This window comes from Macaca thibetana, chromosome 3, assembly GCF_024542745.1.
Source record: "Macaca thibetana thibetana isolate TM-01 chromosome 3, ASM2454274v1, whole genome shotgun sequence".
Taxonomy (NCBI): Eukaryota; Metazoa; Chordata; class Mammalia; order Primates; family Cercopithecidae; genus Macaca; species Macaca thibetana.
The window spans coordinates 95323943-95351243 of NC_065580.1; the positions used below are offsets into that span (position 1 = coordinate 95323943).

A 27301-nucleotide genomic window follows, 5' to 3' on the forward strand; every position below is an offset into this window, starting at 1 on the left:
ATAAGACTTACTCTGAGTGGGAATATATTGAGAACTCAGTCTTATTTCTTCAGCCTTCCTACCTTTGAGGTATGTCATAACCATAGGGGTGGCTAAAAGGTCAGCAGTAAGGAGGAGAAGTAAAAGGCCCAGAAAATGAGAATCTAGAAAACTATAAGAAATATACAGTTAATTATTTCTCTCAGTGGGGTCCACTAGAAAAAGAAAAAGAAAAAAAAAAAAAAAAAAAAACAGCTCCAGGCAAACGGCGACCCTAAGGCTACTTCAATCATCCACGTTCCTCTTGGCCCTGCATTCATAAAGATGTGCGCTGATGGAGGCTTGTTTAAATAACAACCATTTGTACATAAGGCATGGAACTTGAATAAACTTCTGAAGAAGCCTTCTAGCATCTAAAGAAACCCAGTGCTCTCCAAATAGTTGGTTGCCTGGTCCCCTACCATTTATTAGCCATGGGACTCCAAACAAATCAGTTAATATCTCTGGGCCGTATTTCCTTTCCACAGTGGGGGAAACATTACAGACCTCACTGAGTTGTGCTGAGACTCCAAAGGGTAGCATGAAAGGATATTATGAGCTGTGAAGATGCTATCGGAGAGTTTTCACTTGGAGTGTCCCATGCTGAGTCTTCCTCTGAGAGCAGCCTAGACACAAGCCAAGCTGCCTGCCCCTGTACTGTGCCACCCGCCTCCCAGCTGGAAAGAAGCAGGGAAGCAGCTGTGACACTGCCTAAGGGCTCCCAGGACTCCACTGCTCACAAAAGGCTATGTTTATTTGTCAAACACTTATATAGCACTTCCTACTACATGCTCTCCTCAAACTAAGCAATTTACACCTAATAAGAAAACAAGGCACAGAGAGGGTATTAACTTTGAGATCAAACAGCTTATAAACAGCTGGAGATTCAAACACTGGCCATCTGGCTCCAGAGTTCATGCTCACTGCCTCTCCTCTTCTATGATCATCACAGAACAATGTGAGACAACCACGATGCTTCCAAGGTCCCTCCTCCTTGACTGGACTGTCTTGTGGTGTTTATTCAGCCTGTACTGAATACTGAAATAAATTTAGAGATACTAAATCATAGTATCTCTAAAGACATTATGAAATTAAAAGAAATAAATGGGGCCGAGCGCAGTAGCTCACACTTGTAATCCTAGCACTTTGGGAGGCCAAAGAGGGCGGATCACCTGAAGGCATGGTGGCACTACAGGAGCACACCTGTAGTCCCAGTTACTCAGGAGGCTGAGGCAGGAGAATCGCTTGAACCCAGGAGGCAGAGGTTGCAGTGAGCCGAGATTGCAGCACTGTATTCCACCATAGGCAACAGAGTGAGACTCCGTCTCAAAAAAAGAGAAAGAAATGGGACTAAGCATTTTTAATACCCAGACAGCTGAAATAACACCTGGACATTAAAGTGTTAATTCTCTTTTCCCTCCTTGGCAAGTTCTTCCCTATTCCACTCACCTGTTTTATGAGTTCCAGCCCTGAGCCCAGCCAGGCTGGGCTCCCTGGAGTGCAGCATAATCTAATACCCTGCATAAATAAGCTCTCATTGGGTGACCCTAGGAGAGTTCAAGTCACTGTAGATTAGCAGGGTGACACGAGTGAATTGCATAATTGTATGGAAACTTACCTAGCAATAGATCTCTCCATTTCAAAACCCCTGCAATCATGAGTGAAGCACTTGTCAATTATTTTGACAGGATTTACTCTCTACTGCTAACTTCTATGCCAAATGCTAACAATACACTTTAAAAATGAATAGAGGCTGTGCTCTCTTTACAACCCATAGTCTTTCCAGTCAGAGTTGATCTCTTATTTATGCTGAACTGTTCAGCTGTCCTGTCCTTCATAGCTTCATATATCCCTGCTCAGGGCCTTTTAGTAACAGGCTCTCAATAGATATTGGTTGAAGAAATAAAATTCAAGGCTATAGGACTCTTTTGATAAAGACAAAGCATATTCAGTCATCTTTATCAAGCTAATCTGGTCTCTGGAATGTGTTACTTTGAAAGTTCTAGAAAGGAAATATAAGGGGGCAGTGGGAAAAAGATAAGAGGAAATTGCAACTACTCATATTTTACACATTTTAAAATAGCAATTCTCCCTCCCACTTAGATATTCCTTAACCCACTTAACGTATCTACAAGACTTTGTGAATGGTAATCTTTCTACTGAGCAACTGCAGGAATGAATGATTAATTCTAACCCTAACCTAATTCTACCGAGCAACTGCATGAATGAATGATTAAATTCATTCATTAATTTAATCTACATTTACTGAATGTTTCCCATGTGCTAGTCTAGATGCTTCTTATTTACTGTTTCATTTAGTTCTCAAAAGTAAGCAAAATTATCCAAACTTCACAGCTAAAAAGCTGAGACCCAGAATGTGTTAAAAAATATGGCAAGGTTATCCAGCAGGCAAAAAGCAAAGCCGGTGAGAACACGCATCAGTTTCTAGAGCCAGCATCTTTACTTTTGTTCCAGACGTTCAATAGAGTAGTTCCTTCACAGACCGCAGGTATAGAAGAACATTTATGGATGCTATCATTTGCCAGAATAAAATCAATGGGGAAGCCCTTCTTTATTTTATTATAGATCCTCACAACTGTCACTGGAGTAGGGAGCTTAAGAATCTGTGGGCTTTTTGCTCCCGCATGTTCTCCATGTATACCTGGCCATACATTCTCACCTGCCCCAATAGAAGGATATTTGTCGCTGGTTTTCAATAAATTCAGTCCGACGATTTGTATCTTCTACGTGCAAAGCCCTGTCCTAGGTGCTATGAGAAATAAAAGGATGTATACACAGGACCCAGTACTTAAAGAACCATACACTTTTTTAACCAATGAAGCAACTGAAAGAGGAGAGACAATGGCAGTGTTAAGCATGGTATTAGCCAAGCTCAAGGTTCCAAACCAGAACATGTGTGACGGCCTCTCTCAAATCCTGTCGAGGGGCCTGGTAGAACTGGGCTGTTCTACTCCTCTGTTCCTAGTCTCTCACGAATCAACACTAATCAGCCTTTCACCCCCAGGACTGCAAGGAAACCATCTGACAATGACACCAATGACTTCCACAAACCACGGTCATTTTCAGGCATTTTATGTGACCTATCAGCAGCCATTTAAAAATAAGTTAATTAAAGCATAGCAATTCACATTTACTTTGTAAATAATCTACAATGAGCAAATCTTGTTTTTATAAAAATCATTTAAAAATCTTAAAGCAATAAATAAAAATTATTGCTAAGGAAATGACATAATTCAAAAGGGTAGTAAGGTTTCATATGATCATTCTAGCTAAAGGAATAGTGGAGCCAAAACCTGGGATGAGGAAGAACATTGAAGATCCACTTAGAACTCTACAAATAATAGGGTATGATTAAGAAAGTCAGGAGGGACCAACAACCTTTTTTTTTTTTTTTTCAAATAAGCAGGGTGCCTTTAGTTCCTACAAGAAAAGGAGATTCCTCTATAGTGAAGGCATGATATCTGAAAAGTGATCTACTTCAAAAAGAACCAATTCTGCAGAGTGTCAGGGTTCTTAAAACAAGGTCATGTGAGTTCTGCTTCCAGAACTGGCCAAAGTAAAGGCAGCTTATCTGTAATTATACCAGTTTCTTGAATTTACAGAGGACTTTTCTCCAAAGACTTTCAATGTCTTTTAGCCACTGAAAACACTCAATGTTCTCTTACTGCATTCCAGGGGAAAAGGCGGGAGGAGAGTTTTTCCTCCTTTTTATGAATGGAGAACTGAGACAACCTACGGTTACCTGAAGTTCATCCAATAACACATTATAAAGATTGCAACAGAGAGCTCTTGATTTCAACTCTTCTCTGTCACTAAGGGGTGACAAACACAGGGCCCATGCTGTGCTCTCCCTGCCTTATGCCCAGAAGTCACAGCTAAAAATATGGTAATCTTTCCCCTGAATGCAGACTCAGCTGCAAAGTCCTTCTTAACACAATGCTCTGTGCAGCTACTACCAAGAGATAGACGCTGGCATAGGGGGCGAGAGGGGAAAATCACTTACCACCCAAGCAAGGACACGGCTTAGCAGAATGGGGTAAGAATTCATCAACTGTTTTCACTTGTTTTAGGTATAGGTTATGCCTAAAGATGTCAAATGTAGCCCAATTATTAAACATTCTATTGTATTCTTCACAAAAGCATTTTGTTAATGCGTGGAGTAAAGCACTTTTTATTTTAAAAGTATATATTCACATGTACAGTGTATATTTTAGTGGGCTTTTGTATAACACTAAAAAGGTATGAGTGGATACATGTATGATCCTGTAAAAGTTCCTGGGAGAAAAAAAGCTAGAACTATTCACTATGAGCATTTAGGACTTTCACAAATAAGAATGAAGGTCAAACTAATGTTAACTATAATGATAAAAACATACAAACGTTTACATTTACTCAGCACCTATCCTGAGTCTGACCCTGGAATAAGTACTTATTTTTCATCCTTACCACAATGCTATGAGAAAAGAACTATTATTATTCCAATTTTATTGATGAAAAAACTGAGGCTTGGAGAGTTTAAGGTCATAGAACCAATTAATGGGTAGACCCAAGATTGGAGAGTTAATGTTCTAATCACTATGCATACCTTTCTCCTCAAATTATCTTGAAGAGATTTTATTGACAGGTTGTTTTCGTACTGGCAAAGTGAGGCTTACTGTTTTTAAAATCTCAGGAGCCCCAACACTTAAGTTAAAAGATGATAGAACCCTCCTCCTAGGGTTTTTATGGCCCTAAGTTGTACATTTTGTCTTAGGTCAGATATAAAAATGAAAACACCTAGTTCTCAATCATTTTCTCCTTCAAGGAAGCAAGCTCTTTCAACATAGATATATAGGTAGGAGAATATCAATACATAAACATATAGCTCCATGAGATTTTATATGAATAGGTCTGAGATAGGAAGACCAGGTTCAAGTTTAAGCTCAGTTCAAGAAACAAGGACAAGAGAAAATTCAGCTCCAGAAAGAGAAAGCAAGCTACTGTGGCTGGAGTACAGACTCTCTCAAGGTCACCTGGCAATACTGGATGAGAATTTAAGTAAAAATGACTTTAAAAAACCATGTCTTCCAGCTAAGATGGTGTTTTAAGTTCATGCATTTAGTGCCCCTTCCCTATTGCCACTCTCCAAATACGGCAAAAACATACAAAATGCCACCCTCACTCCAAATATGGCAAAAATATACAAAATGCCACCCTTACTCCAAATATGGCAAAAATATACAAAGTTATAAACACGTAGGGCTCTTTTTTGTCTGTGCGATAAAAAACAAGATTAAATATTTCCAAAGAAAATGTGGTATATATACTTATGCAGTGGACTACTATTCAGCCTTAAAAAAGAAAGAAATCTTGTCATTTGCAATCACATGGATGAACCCGGAGGACATTATGCTAAGTGAAATAAACCAAGCACAGAAAGAAAAATACTGCATGATTTCACTTACATGTGGAATCTAAAAAAGTCAAACTTATAGAAACAGATGATAGAATGGTAAGTTCTGGGGATCTAATGTAACACCATGGTGACTATAGTTAATAATACTGCATTATTTACTTGAAATTGGCTATAAGAGTAGATCTTAAATGTTCTTACCACACATACACACAAAAATAACTATGGGGGGTGATGGGTATGTTAATTAGCTTGATAATGGGTAATCACTTCCGAATGCGTACATGTATCAAAACATCACATTATACACCATAAATATATACAACTTTCATTTGTCATTTATTACCTCAACAAACCTGAAAAAAAAGAATAATGTGGCAAAAAAAGATTAAGTATCTCCATGGATCAGAACCAAACAGAAATGTAAAGTATACTGTAGACAGAGGTGTCCATTAGCCTGTTTCTGTGGGCATTATAATGGGGTGAAAAATGTCATCAGGAAAAGGCTGGGACTTGAGCCAGGCTCGCTGCTGGAAATCTGAAACTGTGGAGGGGGAAGCCCCCACACCACAATGAAAGAGAGCTTTAAAACTCTGCTTGCCCAGGGAGAGGTGAGGAGGGAGACATAGCCTCACAGCCAGGCACTGGGCTATGCTCTCTGGGGCTTGGTGCCGGGTCCCAGGTATTCCATCATCATCATGGAACAGCAGGCCCCTGCTGCAAATATTAGACTTGACTCTGCACTGGAGTCCTGAGAGGTGGAAAGTTGGCAATAGCAAATCCCTAGATGGGTCAGGGTGAGCGCAGAGAAAGAATACACGGGAAGCAATCTCTAGATGAAGCTCTAAGCTGCAATTCCAAAGCACATGAGAAAAACTAGCACTAAGAAAAATGACCAATAAAATCAACATCAGATGTATCCCCTTAAGATGAAAGGAAGAGAGCAATTTGAAAATGACTTTAAACTAGTGTTTGAAATACAAGTAGGTATTGGCACAGATTATCTTTAGTTATATTTCTTATTCCTCTAATTAAATTTCTTACTATGTAAATCTTGAAGTTTTAAGTGTTTAACTGGTACTCTTCAGTGACGTGACTAGAAACACAGTGTCATCCTTATATTTAGCAACTGACAGACCATCGGAGATGGCTGTGTGCCCTAAGGGAGGAGAGCTTCAAAGGTTCCTGCACCTCTGTAGCACCTTTAAAGACTGAAGCACAATCTTGGGCCAGTTTGCGAAGGCAGAGTGGGTATGGGGGGCCAAAGTGGACCACATGAATGGAAACGCATACCCTGGGACAGAACACCTTTCTTCGACAGAAGGATGAGAAAGCAGATGGACTAAGAAAATGACCTCTGGAAATAAAACAGGGGCTTTATAACCACAGGCTGAAGTTGAAATAAACTTATTAAATTCTCCACCTTCTTTGCCACAGAGGAAATAGAAGTGTCTCCATTTATAAAGCCACATTATATGCATATTAAAGCAGGAGACCCTAAATATAAAAGATGACCATTTGATGAATGACTGACTGATTGACCAGGAATTCCAAGTCAGAAAAAAGTTGAGGCATAAAGCACATTCCTCTTACCCTTTATGATGTAACTTCCAAAAAAGCTTTGTGAAAACCCAGTCAATTCCAAATAACACACTGAAAAAAGTTTCCGTAGTATTTGATCTGAGAATTTCATTGTACTGTTCCAATTCCTATGGTGTAATCACCACCTGCTACTTAAAGGAATCATGTTCTCCCCCTTTATCAAAGAAGGACATAACAATCCCTGGGTGTAAGGAAGATGGCACAGGTAGGGGATATACCACATGCTGTTTTAACCCCAACCAGAGTTTTGGCTTAGGGAGAAAAATACTCCTGTGGAAAGCTGACAAAGAGGACAAGCACAGTGAACCTCATGAAACAGAACTCCAGGGAGCCATGATGCATTAGCCAATGACTAATTTTAGTCTTTTCTTTTTTTTTTTTTTAATCCCAGAAGGAACCGATGACAGTGCTGACAAAATTCTCCTTCTTAACCCCTCAGGGGAGATCCTGGAAGGCTTCCCAAATGTCAGACCTGTGGCAAAATCTAATTTTCCTGGCATCACAGATTCATGGGTGGCAAAGCTCCTTATCCCAGGCAACGCTCAGTCTGAGAGACCCCAAATGTGTAGATGTGACTGAGGTGGGAGTTATTTAATTGCTGCTTCCAATTCTGGAACCAAAGACTCTGGGTGATTTCTCAGGCCAGCACTTCCCATGAGGAAAAGGAAATGCCAACAGAGCCAGCAGGTGCTGAAAAGGCTCACAGACCACTTTGGTCATAAATTCAGCTTTCTGACAGCTCATTCTCTCACCACCTAACTGCTGGGGGAAGAATTATAATGATTAATGCGCATTTACTGCCACTGATCTAAAACCAGCAAATTCTGCCAACAAAGATTCATTAGAAAGGAAACCAAGAAACAATATATAATTACCCAACAGTTATTTAGGAGTTAATTATTCAGTCCTTTGTTTCAATTCTTTCTTCCTCCTACTTAATTCCTTTGGACAATTTTTCTGTAGATTAGGTTCCCTCATCCATTACAGATATTAAAGCAAGTGAGACTCGAAGCTACTAGCAGGGCAATCTGTGGTTACAAGCTGCCACAAAAGGTGTGATGAAGGGAAGAAAGTTGGGGTGGATATTATAATTACTTGAAAAATGATGGATGGTTTTTTTGTTTTGCTTAGCAGGATATAAAGCAAAGTGTGGGCTCTGAAGCCAAACAGACTGAGCTTTGGTTCTTTGTTTGCTCCTTACTAGCCGTGTGTCCTTGGGCAAGTAACCTGGTCAGTCTGAGTCAGCTTCCTCATGGGGAAAATGGAGATGTTAATATCTACACTGGAGGACAGTTGCAAGAATTAAACAAAATTACACGAAGAACCAAATGCAGTTCTTCCCACCTGGTAGGCACACATTATTAAAATTATACAGAATTTACTCTCCTCACACAGTCAAGAGATAACCAAAAGTAAATGCTCTTAAACTGAGAAGTAGGATTTCCCAAGTAAATGTGTGCATTTTAACCAGCAAACTTGATGGCTTATATTTGCATATTAAAATTTGCATGAGTTAAACTTTACCTGTCGACTTCCTTGCTTGGAAGAGCAGCTACTTGTGCTCCTTGAAGGTGACACCAACTTTTGGGACACACCAAGGTTCTTCTCATCACTCATCATGGACAGCAAGTCACTTGGCCTCAAGACAGTCAAAATGCCATCAGATGATAAGGGAGCCGAGAGTATGGAAGTCCCCAGTGGCAGGTGGTTTAGTTCTTATCCAAAGTGTTTAAAAAACATTTCGGGTGACCCAAAGGAAACCCTAAAACCTAAAAAAGAGAAATTAGAAAGAAGGTCAGAGGCATCAGATATCATCTCTAATTTGCCACAAATTGTCTGCAAGTGGCTTAAACATACTACAGATTACAGAGTCATGATGTTTAGCTATAGCAGGGGCCAAGAAGGAAAAGAAGCTTTACACCATTCTCTTGTTCGGAATTTTGTATAGGTGGTTTTTCATGTAGCTTTGCAATATGGCAGGCTTAAGAACATCGATATAGAAATTTGAGTCCAGACACATACAAAATCAGTACTATAAAAAAATCTTAAAACACAGTAAGACACCAGTTCACACCCACTGTGATAGCTATAATAATAATTTTTTTAATGGGAAATAACTAGTGTTGGAAAGAGTGCAGAGAAATTGGAACCCTCAGACATTGCTGGTGGAAATGTAAAATGGCATAGCCATGGTGGAAAACAGTTTGGTAGCTGTTCTATTTCTCAAAAATTTAAACACAGAATTATCATATGATCCAGTAATTCCAATCCTAGGTATAGATCCAAAAGAAGTGAAAACAGGTGCTCAAAAAGTTGTAGACCCATGTTCATAGCAATGTTATTCATGATAGTCAAAGGTGGAAAGAACCCAAATGTCCATCAACTGATGAATGGATAAACAAAATCTGGTATATACATACAATGGAATATTATCCAGATATTAAAAGGAATGAAGTACTGATACATGCTATAACATCAATGAACCTTGACAACATTAGGCTAAGTCAAATAACCCAGACACAAAAAAAACAAACATTGTATGTTTCCATATGAAATATCCAAAGTTGGCAAATCCATAGAGACAGAAGGCCAGTAATTAGTGGTTACTAGGGGGAGAGTAGGGCGATTGCTTAAGGGCTACAGAGTTTCTTTTTGGTGTGATAAGAATGTTCTGGAACTAGGCCAGGCTCAGGGGCTCATGCCTGTAATCCCAACGCTTTGGGAGGCTGAGGTGGGCGGATTACCTGAGGTCAGGATTTCGAAATCAGCCTGGCCAACATGGCGAAACTCTGTCTCTATTAAAAATACAAAAATTAGCCAGGCATGGTAGTGGGTGCCTATAATCCCAGCTACTCAGGAGGCTGAGGTAGGAGAATCGCTTGAACCTGGGTGGGTGGAGGCTGCAGTAAGCGAAAATCACGCCACTCCACTCCAGCCTGGGTGACAGAGGAACTCTTGACTCAAAAGAAAAAAAAAAAGAAGAAGAAGAAAGTTCTGGAACCAGCTAGCAGTGATGGGTGTACAACACTGTGAATGTACTAAATGTCACTAAATTGTACATTTGAAGATGGTTAAAAATGTGAATTTTATGTATATTTTATTACAACTTTTTAAAAGTTCTTCCTGGTTTTTTGGGAGTGGGGTAGAGGATTTGTTCTCTCAAAGGTTTTTGGAAAAATCTTTAAAAACTACAACATGATATGACAAATAACCGTGGAGGGTAAAGTAGAATTTTCCATATCATCTATGAGCATATTTAAAGAAAAGGGATGATCATTCATTGAGTATATACAAATTACTGCCCAGCACTATAGTAAGGATTCCCACAAGCATTGTCTCATTTAATCAACAGCCTGACGGAAGTGGAGTATCATCACTATTTTATGGAGAAGAAAACTGAGTCTCTAAGAGGTTAGGGAACTTGCCCAATCACATAGCTGCCAAGAGGCTTAATTAGTTTTTCCCAGCCCCTTAACTACGTTGCTGGAAATGAGCACATCCCTCCCTGGTGACCAGGTCTGAGGATAACAGCTGTTGCTCCATCTCTGAGACCTAAGAGACCTGGGGAGCTGGACTAAAAAGAATCAGGAGGGAGGTATCAAGCTCTGAAGAGGCAAAAATCTCATTCCCTCCTATAGCACAGTATCCACTTCCAAGATGGCACAGTGTCTGTGATGGGGAAGGAGACTGAGAAGGGTGGTGGGGGGCAGGGTGGTGGGGGGACAGGGTGGGGAGGCGCCCTCTACAAGCACTCAGCTGGACTGCCACCTGCAGCTCTTTGGGAGTCTTGCCCTGATGGAGGGGTTTCTAGTTCTCAAAGAGGAGAAATGTGGGCCTAGAATCACTGGCTTCTCCCACAGCCCTGGGTTAAGAGTAACTAACATGTTTGGTTTTGGCTTCAGAAAACCAGGACTTTATTTAACACACTAAGTTCAAGTAAATTCTACAGCTTTCTTAAGCATGTTAACATTAAAAAAAAAAAAAAATCCAACCCATTCCATTATTAATGTTCACATGGTCTAATTATAAAAAGAAGAGTATCATATATTTGTCTAGGAACCTGCTAGTTAACTATGATATCAAACTTGGCTAATTATCATATACTCTTTCCTATGCCTTCATTAACACTTAGTTCTTTAAAAATAAAAAAGAGTATGTTAAAGCAATAAGCTAAAATCAAAACAATGAAAAGAAATACAAAATCTCAGAAAATGAAATTAAGGTGCCCAGAGCCATAGAGCTCAATTCCCATGTTACTTTTAGATAACTCCCAAAAGCTCTTTATTCATTTAGTATTGGATCCAATAATAAGTAAGACTAAAAGCAAACCAGCACCAGCCTCTTCATAAAATTAGCCTTACTTATGGGCGCATGACTAGGTGTACCTGAAGTTAGAAGCAAATGCAGTCTAAAAAGTACCAAGAGAGTACTATAAAGATATATTAATAGTTTGTGGAAAAGCAGTGTTGGCTGTTGCTGTTTGAGAAAGAGAAAAAAAATTAAAAACGTGATGGGAGCCCCATGATGAAGTGTGTGTCTGTGCTTGGGGAGGGGAGGGGGCAGCCGCTCCCTGCTGCTATGGCAACAGATTCCACAGTAGATTAGGCATACTAGCGGAGGGTTTGTGTGTGTGTGTACAAGCTTTGTTTTTGTTTTTTCTTTAAGGCTGAGGTTCTGTTAAACGAGAGTCTGGGATGAGAGGGATGTGTGTGCAATGTAAAGGGAAAGAAACGTGGGCAATAAATGAAAGTCACAGGAATTCTACAACGGCCAAAGCAGAAACACCACAACCCTGTCCTAGAGGCAGCTGATACCGAGTCATCTTTATCTCTTTGTCCTGCAGAATTTTACCTGGGAGGCAACAGCCAGGGCTTACTAGGCCAAATCCAATAGTTATCAAAGTTGGCACTTAGAGCTAAGGGCTCTGCCAGCACGACCCCCTGGTGATCCTTACTCCTGTCTCCTTTCCCCTTCTGGGAAAGAAAGAGAGGGGACCTGCAGCCCCTCCCATGCCCCGCCCCAGGGTGGAGTCTGGGATTGTTGCCCAGGGAAATACATCTATTTCATCCCCAGAACCTTCCTGCCTAGCCTCATCAGGAATTTGGTTAAAGCCACCAAAAGCGGCCTAAAAAGTAAAAGAAGTCAAATTCCAAGAGAAGGATATATAGTCGCATACCACATCATAGGGTTTCAGTCAGTGACAGCCCACATATACGCTGGTGGTCCCGTAAGATTATAATTCCCTGTACTTTCTCTATGTTTATTACACAAGTCCTTAGATTGTATTACTGCTGCCTGCAGTATTCAGGACAGTATCACGCCGTACAGGTTTGTAGCCTGGAAGCAGTAAGCCGTACCACATAGCCCAGGTGTGTAGCAGGCTCTGCTATCCAGGTTTGCTAGGTATACTCTATGATGTTCCCACAACAAAGATGAAATTGCCTGTTACATTTCTCACAGTGTTTCCTATCATAAGCGATGCATGACTCTACTTAAAACAGGGAAGAATAAAGAAAGAAGGCAGCAGTAGCCCAAGACTAAAGTATCCCAGGTGCCAAGATGGTCACTTGAATGGAGGCAACTACTGTGTCCACTCTAGGGGATACCACAGGGATGGGCTGGGGTCACCAGAGAGGAGGCCTCGGCAGGACGGCGCATATGAAAGACCCCTGAGTGCTTTCACTCCCCCCGGGAGACCCTTCCATGGAAAACCTCTAATTCAAAGGGTTTATGGGTTTGAACAATATATGATAATTTCCCTGCTCACAGACTGTGAATAATTTAAGGGCAAACATTTATTTCCACTTTATTTTGTACTGAGAAATAACAGATATACTAAAGGGCACAAATCTTAAGTGCACATACAGAATGTTATGCTTGCAAATACTCAAATAATCATCAGCTGGATAAAAAAAAAATAGAACATTTACAGCCTGCCAAGAAGGCTTCTTGGTCCCCTGGAGCTGATCTTTTTGCAGACTGCTGTCCCTGAGTAAATCTCTCCTGCAAGTACTTGTCAACATACCTTAAGGATGGAGAGCTAGGACTTCCTCAGCTTACAGGAACAGGTTTTATGGCTACTTTGGTACATTCTGCCTAATGTCAGTATTTGATGTGTGACAGAATTCAGTCTGGGATCTGCTTTTGTTTCAACAAACTACCTGGTGGTGAGGTTGAGGAGGAGAGAACTTATGGCCCTCCCCTTCATCTAAATCACAGAGGCCACCAAATCCAACAGGTGTCAAATACCAGATGCACTTGGGTCAGTTCAAAAATGCCCTGTTTGTGCCTCTGAGATGAGCTTCATCGTCTCTCACCACTGACACCCACCTTTGAGAAGCCAATGGGTCAGGACTGTGTGAAACACTAGTGTTTTGGTGAAAAGTCAAATGGACATATGACATGCAAACATAAGCTGTCCTGGGGCTTCCATTAGGAAAAGAGAACTCTGATTTCTACCCAGAATGGGGAAGAATAAATGACCAATGTACTGTCAAGTATTTTGGCAACAAAGGCTGATTTTAAGACTCATGTTAGTAGGTTTGACTTAGAAAAGATGACACAATTTGGGAAAAGACGTAAAGGTGACATTACATACAATATACGTGCGCTGGAAGGAGTCAGACCTAGGTTTGAATTGGTTTTCCTTATTACAAACTCTGTACACCTTGACAAATGTATTAAGCTCTCTGATTTCTATTTTTTCTTGTATAAAATGAGGAATAATAATAGCCACCTCAGAAAATTAGAAGGATTTGGCCACATGCAGTGGCTCACGCCTATAATCGCAGCAATTTAGGAGATGGACGCGACTGGATTACTTGAGGTCAGGAGTTCAAGACCAGCCTGGCCAACATGGTAAAACCCCATCTCTACTAAAAATACCAAAATTAGCAGAGCATGGTGGTGCATGCCTGTAGTCTCAGCTACTCAGGAGGCTGAGGCAGGAGAACTGCCTGAACCTGGGAGGCAGAGGTTGCAGTGAACTGAGATTGCACCACTGCACTCCAGCCTGAGAGGAGAGAGGGAAAGGAGGGAAGGGTGGAAGGAAGGGAGGGAGGGAAGGAGAGAAGGAAGGAAAATTAGAAGGATTAAATAAGAAAATGAGGATACAATGTCTGGCTTTAGAATAGAATAGACACTCAGCAGATGTAAAGGCTCATTGCCTCCTCTCTCCTGGCTTCCTGAAAGTGGCAGGTGCAGCACAAGGTAAGAAGCTCTACCCCTCCTTCAACTACAAACAAATAAAGATGACAGAATCTTAAAACGTGTGTCCTTCAACATATTAACATCTCCCAAAATCCGTAACGTGAGTGTGAACAGACTAGTGTTAAATCATTAAAGCAGTGTGCTTACTTTGGAAGAAGACATAAATGCAGAAAAATAAAAGCCACAGAATTCATCACCACTAGCTCTCCAAAAAAGCAATATTATCTGGTAGATTGCAAAGAGGGGCATATAACACAGCTACTTATTAATCCATCAGGCCTGGGGGCCTGCACTCAGACACTTGGCCATGTTTTGCTTGAGAAACAGATTTTGCTTCCATAGTTGGAAACGACTTTCACGAAGGCCAGATGGCATGTAATTCCAAATAGTTTGCAATTTCCCAGTAAAATATATAAAGAAATTATGTCCTGAATTAATACTAGGAATTTTTAAAGTGAGATATCTATTTCTGGTCTTCAGTAAAATAAAATTATTCAAATCCTAGATATGCATCTTTTTACAAATGGTACCCTCTGAAACATCCTGATTTCAAAAATGTTACATGGTCAAAAGCAGGGCTTTGGTTACTTGGCTTTAAGCACAACAGACCAGAGATTCAGCATCAGAAGTTTCTGGAAGCAGGTTCTAATCACAACAACTTCAGATACCAATTGGTGATCCTGGACCTCTAAAGTGCTGTCCATGTGTCCGAACTATCTGAACCGCTGGTCTGATCCAAGGGCACCAATACCTGACTGTTTCTGGGAGATGAGTACTAAGGCTCAGTGTCCACACAAGTCACTTCCTTAAAGTCAAACATTCCTCCACAAACCTTTTTTTTTTTATTTTGGTATCTTATTCTGACTTTTGGCAAGACAGGAGTCAAGAGGCCTAAAGACTCAAATGCTTACTCTGGCACATTCAAACAGAGTATCCATTTCTATTCCCTGCTCCATCCATGGCCTTCACAATCTACTTCTTCAGGGGAGATCAGATTGCTCAGAGCCCAATCCAGCAAATGAAATGCACCTGGATGCATATTTGAAGTGTGCAGCTTCCATGAGACAAAAAGCTGGATAATGGTATCTGGCTGTCAGTTTACGCTGGAAACATTTATTTGTCATCACTGAGTAAACAAAACAACAAGCGCTATAACATCAGTCATTAGACAGAATTATGGAGCCTAACAATGAATTCTAGCCCAACCTCTGACTTAAACAAAGCAAGAACTCCTTCTATAACACAGCGAGATCATCACTGCTTGACCACTTTCTGTGACAGAAACAAGGCACTCCATTTCATTCTTTCTTTTTTAATCTATTCTAGACAGTTTGTCATTATTTAGAGCTGAAATAATGACTCACTATAATTTCACACACTGCTCCTAGATTTGCCCTTGGTAACTACATAGAACAAGACAGAACATTTTTTTAACCATAACCTACCATCCCCACATCCCACCCAGCAAATCTTTTCTTCTCTTGACTGAACAGCCTCATTGTCATCATCATCCATTTCTAATGGGACAAGGATCAAGAACCCTTGGGATCCCAGATGTTCAACTCTGATCACCCTTCAATTTGTGCTTCTCTCACAATGATGCCCAGATTTAAAGACAAGCTCCAGGTGTGGTCTGGACAGAGCAGAAGAGAAGGCAATGACAACCTTCCTGGCCTCAACCACACTGCAACTGTTAATACTGCTGGATTTGCCTTAGCTTTAGGGGAACCTGCATCTCTTTCCAGCTCTCAGTGTTCTTACTGGGACTGTTAGGTCATAGGGATTTCTGAGAAGTTGGGCTTCCTTCTTTCTGAAGTGGACTCCTCTACTTCCTTTAACTAAAATTCAGGACTTGACTGTTCTATTATTATTACCAACATTATAATTCATTACTAAATTATCTCATGTTAATTTTGGCCCATGTCAAGATATTTCTGGAGACCAATGGTCATTGGCTGACTTCTTTGTCATGGCATACATAGATTGCACAGGCATATGAATTCTATACTCACCCAAGTAAATTATACTTGGAGATTTACTAACAAGAAGAGCACCAAGGACATGGAGGTCTCTGCAGCCTGACATTAATTTGCTTGTTAATTAGCATTTCTGCATACGAATTTGCCAACCCACTGTGAATACCCATAACTGTACAATCACCTACAATTTCTCAAAGTGTCCAGATCCACCTTTTTCAAAGTCTTCTGGATCTTACTTACAATGCAGATTTTGCTCCATTTTAGATGAGTTGAACCAGAATGTCTATCTAGGGACGGGCCTGATAATCTCCATGTTTAACACATACCCTGGGTGTTTTTTGCTTACATTAAAGTTTGAGAACATAACTGACTTAGCCTGTAGCTTTCAACCCATCTTATTTGACTCCGAGCCAATCCTTCTATTTGTGTACATGTGATATGGCAGAGGGTAGGAAGCTAAAACCCTCTTTTATTATCATCATCGTAGTCCTGTGGTTTTTAAAGAGTGGTCCTCAGACTTGCAGCATCAGTATCACCTGGGACCTTGTTAGGAATGCAAAATCTCCGACCCTACCACAGACCTACAAAATCAGGAACTGAGAGTGGGACCCAGGGATCTGTTTTTCACAAGTTCTCCAGGTGACCTGAATGCACAAGTCCAAGAACCACTGCCACAGGCTAATATTACATCCACGGCATAGAATGTTTAGGCCTCTGGTATACAGAAGGTCCTCGAGTAATGTTGCTTTATTTAACTTTGTTATTTAGAAGTTTGGTGATGTTTTTTGTGACCAGAAATATGCCACAGGAAATATGCCATTGTTTTTATCAATTAGCCTATGGTAAAATTAGCTTCATATATATTGTTTCACTTGAAGTCACAGTTTCCAAGAACTTATCAATGAAGATACATGAGGACTTACTGTAAATCTGTCAGTGATTGGAGTAGACCCTGAGTTCTTTTCTGACAAAAATTTTGTCCGACTGCTTAGCTACTCCTTAATCAAGGGATAGCAAGTACCAGATACATGTGCTTCCAGTCTCCACTGCCACACTTCGTCATCATGGCAAAATTCCTCAAACAGCTCTCCAGAAAACTAAAAGACAGAGTTGGCCAGCCGGGCATGGTGGCTCATGCCTGTACTCCCAGTACTTTGGGAGGCCAAGGTAGGTATATCGCTTGAGCTCACGAGTTCAATACCAGCCTGGGCAACATGGTGAAACTCCCGTCTTTACAAAAAGTAGTAGGTTGGTGTGAAAGTAAGTGCGGATTTTGCCATTGGCACCAACCTAATACAAAAATTAGCTGGGCATGCTTGTACACATCTGTAGTACCAGCTACTGGGGAGGCTGAAGTGGGAGGATGACTTGAGTCTGGGAAGCGGAGGTTGCAGTGAGCCGAGATTTTGCCACTGCACTGCATTCCAGCCTGGGCGACAGAGTCGGATCTTGTCTCAAAAAAAAAAAAAAAGAGAGAGAGATGGCCAGGTGCAGTGGCTCATGCCTGTAATCCCAGCGCTTTGGGAGGCTAAGGTGGGCGGATCACGAGGTCAGGAGTTCAAGACAGCCTGGCCAACATGGAGAAACCCCGTCTCTACTAAAAATATAAAAATTAGCTGGGTGTGGTGGCAGGCTCCTGTAATCCCAGCTACTTGGGAGGCTGAGGCAGGAGAACTGCTTGAACCCAGGAGGTGGAGGTTGCAGTGAGCCATGATGGCGCCACTGTACTCCAGCCTGGGTGACAGAGCAAGACTACATCTAGGAAAAAAAAGAAAAAAAAAAAAGAGAGAGAGAGAGAGAGAGACCGAGTTGGTAAGACAGATCTATCCTGCTAATATGCATTGCCTTATCCTGATTAAGAGCCATGATTTCACAGGACATTAGCTGCAATCTGGTCATCAAGATCAACACATATGGACCTGTCCTTGATCCTCAACACAAAACACCCATGCACCAGGTTCTTGCCAAACATTATAACTTTGAACTCTGTACTGTACAGACTGTATCATTCAGTGGATCACACTCGGAGTGCATACTAAAATTATGTGAGAAACTTTTAAAAATGCTAATAAACAGACCCTATCCTAGGTCTATTATGTTGAAATTTCTGGTGGGGCCAGGCTTTGGTATTCCTAAACCTCCACAGGTATTTCTGGTGTAGGACCAGGGTTGACAAGGTGCTTCTGGGCTGTGAGCCACCATTAAATGATCCAAAAGGACAAGACAGTGTGTGCACCAAGCTCAAGCCATATCATCTGATAATGGAACTACCCTATTCTGATCTCTAAGAACTGCTTTCCCTGCATTGTCTTCTAGGAGTATGCCCGTACAATGAGATGATTGCTGCCAATAAATAAATAACCAACCCACTGTACGATACTAGAAAATTTTGTAAAGCAGTATAATAAAGACTAAAAGCTGTGGACTTTAACTGCCCAGGTTCAAGGCCAGCCTTACTAAGTTGCTTTAGGTTAAGCTTTTAGTCTCTCTAGATCTCAATTTTTCATTTGCAAAATGGGAATAATTAAAGGATCTCCCTGAAAGGGGTTGTTGAGGTGATTAGATGAGCTAATCCATATAAGACCATTTAGCAGAAGGCAATCACGTTGCTGTAAGTTAGGTAGTGTAGGATGTACTGGTCACCATCCTGCACAACATCACAATGGGTATTTTACTCTTTTAATCAGAAAAACGCAAAGGATATACAAATATCCATATTACTATCATCCAAAATTAATAGGTCTCCACACATACATACTCACCATTTTTCTGGGTTTTCTTAAACTTAACTTCTTTCTGCAGCTGGCTTATTTTCACTGAAAATTATTGCACACACAAAAACACACGTTCTATTCCACTCCTGCAACATAACTATGCCTTGAACTTACTCGTTCAGATGTTTCTGACTCTCTCCTATTAAAAATGGTGATGCAATGAACAACTTGTATCTGCTCCCCGTGAGGCTGTGATGGTAATTTTCTAAAGCAAGTGGAACTGCTGCATCTTAAGGTAGGACTAGTTTTAGTTTTACTGGATATTCCAAATTGCTATTCAAAATGGTCACACCAACTAACACTGTACAGAGGCTTCTTTTTTTTAAAAGTCTCTTCTATGGTCATTTACAAGAGAAAAGAAAAAATAATAATAATAAAGAAAGGACTCTCGAATTCCACGCCTAAACGACTGGCTTATTCTTGGCTTTCAGAGACTGTGAACGGAGCACGTCCCTCTTTGTCTGAGGCACTAGGATGGACAGAGGGTCAAATTGATGGCTCACCACTGATAATCCTCAGTAGCAAGAGATGAGTATTTCTCTGTGCTTGGCTTCCCTCTATCATCACTGTGCTCCAATTCTCTCAACTACGGACGGTTTCCATGTGCAGTGAAAACTCTGTGGAATATGACAATGTGTAAATAAATTACCTTTTTTTCTTAAGTTAGAAAGTAAGATAAGGTGCTGCTGGGCTGTTGGCAAGATGTTCTGGTACTGGTGGTTTTCTCATTGGCAAAAACCGCAATGACTTGTGTACTAACCTAATACTTGGCTTCCAACACTAAGATGCCTTCCATTTCATCTTCTGGGTGAGCCCTACGGCTCCCAGCCTCAACTTGACAGTTCCTATGGCCACAAATGTCCTTAGAACAAGTGAAAAATGAGGAAAGAGTAGACACAAATAATAGCCTCTAGCTCACAGAATCAGAAAGCCACATATCAAAGATACTTGCCAGTGAAGAAAGGAAGAGATCAAGAGAGACCCAAGTGGCCATTGTTGCTTACTACTAGCCTTTTGAAGTTCATCGATGGACAATTCAAAGCTGGTAGGATTCTTGGGAGAGGGCACTTGCAGGCAGATTGGGAGAAGGAGGGAAAGATAATTTCCAAATGATTTTTATGCAAATGTAATACTATCGATGTAATACCAGAAGAAATGCTATTGACTCAGATCTTGGTTTTCTACCTTGTTCACAAGAGCATCACCAAACAGATATGTTTATGAGTATCTCAAGTGGACTTTTCAGAAGTCTGACATCCTCCCTAAAAAAGACAGATGTTTGCTACACATCTACCCCTGTGTCTGCCAACACTCAATACCTGAATGCCCAGGGCTTTGCTCCAATGCTGAGTCCCTCCTCCTGTTCACATGGGCCTCACTACTGGCACATATCCCCTGACCCCTGACCACAGATGTCACTCGGGACAGTGGGTTTTGCTGTAGGGTTGACTTCATCAGGCTGTGTCCTCCCCACTGGCTACCATGTTCTCACCAATTTTTTTTTTTTTTTGAGACAGAGTCTCACTCTGTCACCCAGGCTGGAGTGCAGAGGTGAGATCTCAGCTCACTGCAACCTCTGCCTCCTAGGTTCAAGCAATTCTCATGTCTCAGCCTCCCGAGTAGCTGGGATTGCAGGTAGGTGTCACCACAGCTGGCTGATTTTTGTATTTTTAGTAGAGATGGGGTTTCACCATGTTGGCCAGGCTAGTCTCAAACTCCTGACCTCAAGTGATCCATCCACCTCAGTCTCCCAGAGTGCTGGGATTACAGGTGTGAGTCACTGCACCTGGCCACTGGATGTTTTCTTAACAGCATGACAAGGAAGACTTACTCCCTCTTCCTATCAAAGAGAATAATTTTGGAGGGGAGAAGTGGGACAGAAAAAGTACAGTTGAAATGTTAAAATGTAACTGTCAGCTCTTTTAGTTGTGGTATATGCAGTCAGCCCTCGGTATCTGCAGGTTTCACATCTGTGGCTTTAGCCAACCACAGAGCAACAGTATTCCAGCAATAACAATACAACAATGAAAATATACAGATTTTAAGACAATACAGTATAGCAACTATTTACATAGCATTTACACTGTGTTAGGTATTATAAGTAATCTAGAAATGATTTAAATATACAGGAGGATGTGCACAGGTTATGTGCAAATACTTTGCCATTTTATATCAGGAACTTGAACATCCATGAATTTTGGTATTTGCGGCGATCACAGAACCAGTACCCCATAGATACCAGGGGACAGCTATATATACAACAGAATATTATTCAGCCATAAAAAACTAAAGAAATCTTACAATGGGCAATAACACAGATGACTCTGGAAGACATTACACTCAGTGAAATGAGCCAGTCACAGAAGAACAAATACTGCATGATTCCACTTATATGAGATATTTAAAACAATCAAATTCATAGAAACAGAAAGGAGAATGGTGGCTGTCAGGGGCTGGGGGGAAGGGAGAATGCCAGTTATTGTTTAATGGATACAGAGTTTCAGTTAAGTGTTCTGATCATAATAAACATGTGTGTGTGTCTGTGTGTGTGTGTAAAGTTAAGAGGAACTAGAACAGCGTACTGCCAGGCTCATAATCAAGAGTGTTGCACAACCATGCTGGAATAATGCCTGCAGGACTGGTATCAGGAGCAAGCCAAGGCTTGCAAACAGCAGTGGTGAAAACTAAAGGGCTTTGTGGACACATAGCCAGAGCCAGATGCACAAATAGAAGATAAGCTTCTGGGTGGGGAAACTCTCTGCACAAAGCATCCGAGGCCAAGAGGATTGCTCCAATCCCACTTGTTTTCGATCTTTTTTCTTAAAGGAGAAGTACTAACGGGAAAGAATAGAATAACCACAGAGAAGACAAACTTGAAACCCACGACAGAGAAGAGATAGGAAATGTGCACCCAGCTCTGCTAAATGGGTTCTGGATACCAATTTAGCCCAAACAGATGAAGGAACTGAATGACTTCAGTCTTCATGGGACTTGACAGTAAGCTATGCCGGATGAGGGAGAGTGAGATAGGTATCGGAAAATGAAAATTGGGTAGATCCTGTGAAGATTATTAGAAACAGGAAGGAAATTTCAGAAAAGTCTAGACCAATTGTTATCAACCCTGGCTGCAAACTAGTGAAGAGCTTTTACAAAATACTGAGGCCCAGGCCCCAGCCCAGAGTCCGTGACTGAGGCGGAATAAGCTCCTTAGGACATTCTCACAGGCGTCCAGGGCTAAGAGTCATGACTCCATACTGATGAGTATGGGCTCCAAAACTACTCTCTTTGATAGGAAGAAGGCATAAGTCTTCCTTGCCATGCTGTTAAGAAAACATCCAGTGGCCAGGTGCGGTGGCTCATGCCTGTAATCTCAGCACTTTGGGAGGCCGAGGTGAGCGGATCACTTGAGGTCAGGAGTGCAAGACTAGCGTGGCCAACATGGTTGAAACCCTGTCTCTACTAAAAATACAAAAGTTAGCCAAGCATGGTGGCGGGGACCTGTAATCCCAGCTATTGGGAGGCCGAGGCAGGAGAATTGCTTGAACCTGGGAGGCGGATGTTGCTGTGAGCCAAGATTGCGCCACTGTACTCTAGCCTGGGTCAGAGTCTATCTCAAAAAAAAGAGAAATCACCCAGAGTCACAGCACCATGATCTCCTGGTGAAGCAGAAGAAGTAACAGGAAACTGATATAAAGAGGCCTCCCTGCTGTTCTCATCTGCATAGTGAGTCATTCTGGGCTCAGCAGGCATCATCATGGAGCAGGTGGGAGGTTCCATCACTGGGGGCCTAGGCATCATTGGCATATGACCTCCCATGGCAGCCTCATTCCAGGAGCAGGTCCCACTGTCATCATCCCAGGAGGAGGAGAACCCATCATTGACATCACGAGAGGGCCCCTTATAGGAGGTGCTGGCATCATACCAGGGCAAAGAGGAGCAGGGAGACTTGGGGGAAGGTGGGATCATTGCCCCTGCTGGAGAGGGGCAGAGAATGGAGTAGGAGGAAACTTTCCTTGTTGAAGTGCAGCCATGTTTCGTCCATCAGGCTCTGAGCCTGCTCTTCCACCCCATTCTGACAGCAGTCTTTCATATTCTCTTTGTAGATACCACTGTAGAATATCTTTTTCACAGATGAAGAGTCATGAGTGAGGTATTTATTGCAGTAGTCACAAGCATACATGGGCATGTTGCTCTCCAGGCCACTGACCACTCTGTTCCTACCACAGTGTCTTCACACATTCATCTGTTGATGGGCATTTAGGATGTGTCCACATCTTGGCTATCATCAACAGTGTTTCTGTGAACATAGGAGTGCTGATGCTTCTTGTCTTTAAAGCGTTGCTTACTGGCTCCTCTTTTCCTCTCCCAGTTCCACGGGCACTCACCAAAGTTTGGTCCCTCATCCATTTCTCTCTATGCACTTGAGCTCTTGATCACCTTACAGGCCCCCGACTTTAGTAAAGTCTCTACACAGCTCCCTACCCCCACTCCAGTCCCCAGCCTGGTGTTGGCCCTGGATTCATCACTGGAACAGCAAGCTTATGCTCATTACTCCCTCATGCTGATATTAACACCTGCCACTGGCTTTCCTGACTCTGATTAAGACACCCACCCTCTACTAATCCAACCAAACTCCCTCTCCCAGAGCACCCAGTAGCGTAGATTCTATCTCTCCCTGACACTGACCTCATCACCCCTCAATGTGTTTTATATTCTTCTATTCTCAAAACAACTGATCCATTTTAGACCACCATTAGGCCCTGCAGTTGACTCCACATTTTCTCTCCCAGCACTTCAATCCCTATATTCACTCCCTAGTTCAATTTATCTCCAGGCTCTCCCCTGCTCCAAATTCCCAATGCCTACAGGCTTAAGTAAAATAGCAAGGCCTGGCAGGCAAAACCCTCCACTATACAGTTGCATTTTACTGGCTTTGGATTCTGGCTCTACCTCTCACTCACTCTGTGGCTAAATGTCTGAGTTGCTTCATCATGCAAAAGCAGGCATGAATAACTGTACTAACCTCACAGGGTTTTGTGAAGACTGACTAAAATAATGCATGTAAAACACTCAGTACAGTCCTTGCCAGACATCACTCAGTTACACTTTGGCTGTTATTACTCAAACTTCATCTCTAACAACTCACATATACAAACCCTGCATTCTGTACTCTCTCTTCGTCCTAGTGAGTCCTTCTTCACGGAGCACCCTCCTAACTCACTTTCTCTCTTCTGTCTGTGGCAAAGTCCTCCATCTTCTGAAGATGGCTTTCAGCACTGCCTTCTCCATGAAGCCTTTTCTCAACCTCTCTTCCACTCCAAATGGGTTTGTTTCCTCTTGGACTCTGCTTTACTTTTGTGCTACCTGAAAGTATTAGTCACGTTTCCTGTACCCTGACTCACTCTTCATATCCTGACTGCTAGATGTTGGGTCTACATCTCACTCAAGGACTGGATTTTATTCACATTTCTACAGTCTGTGGAAAAGTGACTTACAAAGACTGGCAGCAATCTTTGTTGAGCCAGGGAAAGAGTTCTCTGTGTGAGCACATTTATTTATTCCCATAGGAGCCTTCTGTCTTTACTGTTCACTGGAATCACTTGGGATTACTTATGTATCTCAGAATATTTTAGCTATTCCTTCCTTGTGAGATCTCCTTGCCAGTTTAAGTCTTTGGCCACAAGAGACATCATTTCTCTCTTTTCTCTGACTTGTTTCAGATATTTCTAGTATCATAGAGATGTTATGCCCAAGGCATCCTTCTTTGGTGATTTCAATTCCTGATTCCTGCCACTTTCCATCACTGGCTAATGCCTCTTTGTTGGCTCAGAAAGAAACCCAGAGCTATCAATCTCTGCATTATCTTTTCAGTCTTCTTAAAAATTAAATAATCGGAAAAACAAGTCAAGAGTTTATCAGAAGTTAGCAGAATGAAACATCCAGTGGGTGATTATCTGATTGAATCTCCTTTTTATCAGCACATGTGGTATTCATTCTAAAGTTTCAGTTTCTGAGAAGAGAGCGCCCTCCATAGACTCCATCTGGCCATCCATAATACTGATCCTATTACAATCTTTCTTCCTTACCATGCCCCCTTACCCAGGGATTCATCATTAAGGTCTAGATTTCCTGAAAACTGCTTCTTTACAGTAAAACATCCCCTTCTAAAATCATATTCTAGTCATGAGAATCATGCTAACCATGGTGAGACAGATCCAGTGATGCTATCTATATTCAAGTTTTAGTGTTTCAAGTTTATTTTGCTTCATTCTCATAGGCTGCGCAATGGCAAAGAGCTGCAGGTATTATAACCAACCAGTTGCCCAGGCTTTTTAAAAAAGAAATTACTGACATTCTCCTCCTGTTATTGGTCTTCTTATCTTTGCTCTGCCTATTGTTCTCCAGCCCATCAAGTTTTTTTTGTTGTTGTTTTTTGAGACACAGTGTCGCTATCGCCCACGCTGGAGTGCAATGGCACTATCTTGGCTCACTGCAAGCTCCGCCTCCCAGGTTCACGCCATTCTCCTGCCCCAGCCTCCCAAGTAGCTGGGTCTACAGTCGCCCGCCACTACGCCCGGCTAATTTTTTGTATTTTTAGTAGAGATGGGGTTTCACTGTGTTAGCCAGGATGGTCTCCATCTCCTGCCCTTGTGATCCGCTCGCCTCAGCCTCCCAAAGTGCTGGGATTATAGGCGTGAGCCACCACACCTGGCCAGCCAATCAAGTTTTGACATTTTTCCTTCCCATCAAATTTCAGTTCAACTCTCTTAAACGGGTTAGCAAATCTCTTGCCAAACACACTTGTCCTCAAAAGATGGCAAGAGCCTGCTCCACAAACCAAACTCTGCTTGTCAACACTATCTGTGCTGTAGTTACGTGTATACTTTCCACGTCCTCTTCAAGCTCGTGGTCTACCTTTCCCCAAAAGGTAGAGATATCACACATCCCCCTCAAGTTCTTTACTTTCCTACCATGACTTCATAGAACTCTTAATACATTTGAGGTTTCTTTTGACATTTAGTGTATTTTTACCAGTGAACAGGGGTGATAACTGATAAGATCCGATATTTTGGCAAGTTAGCATGCATGCCATGGCTTATTATCCAGCAATATCCACTCTCTCCTTCTTTAATAATAGAACTCTCGAGTTTTAGTTTGGTTCATGGGCATCTAATAAGAGGCTTACACTTCTAGCATTCTTTGCAGCTTGGTGGGGGCTTGTGACTAAGGGCTGCCAATGAGATGTGAGCAGAGCTGTTTGTCTTCCAGGTCATGATCCTAAAAGACATGCACATGTTCCCTGCCCTTTCCCCATTCCTGAGGGCTGTGAGGTGCTGATAGCTGGACCCAGAAATGAAAGCCACTAGTTGAAGACCGTAGTGTCACCATGCCAGCTAAGGAATAACAATATCTGAACAGTTACATGAGACAGAAATAAACTTTAATCTTGTTAAAGTCACTTAATTTTTGGATCTCTCAGTTACACAGGTATAGTACAAATAACGTTGGCCCTAAGAAGCTGGCATGCCTTAAAATTAGGAACTTTAGGTCACCTCTGTACGTCTTCACAGAAAGCTGCCAATCACCTCTGTCCTGGCCAGCTTTCTGTGCCAGAAACAGGAACCTCTGGCAATAAGAATCCTTTTCATTGTTTGACAAAATAAGGAAAGCTACTACTTTCTTTTTCTTTTTCTTTTTTAAGACGGAGTCTCCCTTTGGTCGCCCAGGCTGGAGCGCAGTGGTGCGATCTCAGCTCACTGCAACCTCCACCTCCCGGGTTCAAGCAATTCTTCTGCCTCAGCCTCCTGAGTAGCCGGGATTACAGGCGCATGCCACCATGCCTGGCTAACTTTTGTACTTTTTAGTAGAGACAGGGTTTCGCTATGTCAGTCAGGCTGGTCTCAAACTCTTGACTTCAGGTGATCCACCTGCCTCGGCCTCCCAAAGTGCTGAGACTACAGGTGTGAGCCATCACACTCAGCCAAAAGCTACTATTTTCAATTTGAAGGTGTATATTATCCTGGCCTAAAATAATCTCAAATTCTCAAAATAGGATAGACGGTAAAGATCCAATCCTCAAATAATTTTCACCTTCTCCAGCAAGCCAGCCCCTTTCATGTTGCATTTGTCACCCATGTGGTCCCAAGAGTCACTACAGATCAGGATGAATCAATGTTCTGAATGGAGAGAGATAAGTCCATAGGTCCTATGACAACTCCTCCATTCCTGAATGGAGAAATCAGAAATGGGCTGAGTTTTCCTCCTCCTTCTGTAGTTTAGTTACTCTTATGTGTCCTTCCACACCT

The 27301-nt window shown here is 41.8% G+C and overlaps 1 protein-coding gene across 5 annotated transcripts in view; it reads right to left on the minus strand.

The window, feature by feature from the left end:
• OSBPL3 (oxysterol binding protein like 3) overlaps positions 1 to 27301 on the minus strand; it is a 184474-nt gene that overhangs the window by 88121 nt on the left and 69052 nt on the right. For all 5 annotated transcript variants that reach the window (XM_050785414.1, XM_050785413.1, XM_050785417.1 and 2 more), the window contains exon 2: positions 8558 to 8802. In XM_050785414.1, coding sequence (XP_050641371.1) covers positions 8558 to 8653 — 96 coding nt within the window. In that variant the 5' untranslated portion in view covers positions 8654 to 8802. The remainder of the gene's footprint in view (positions 1 to 8557; positions 8803 to 27301) is intronic.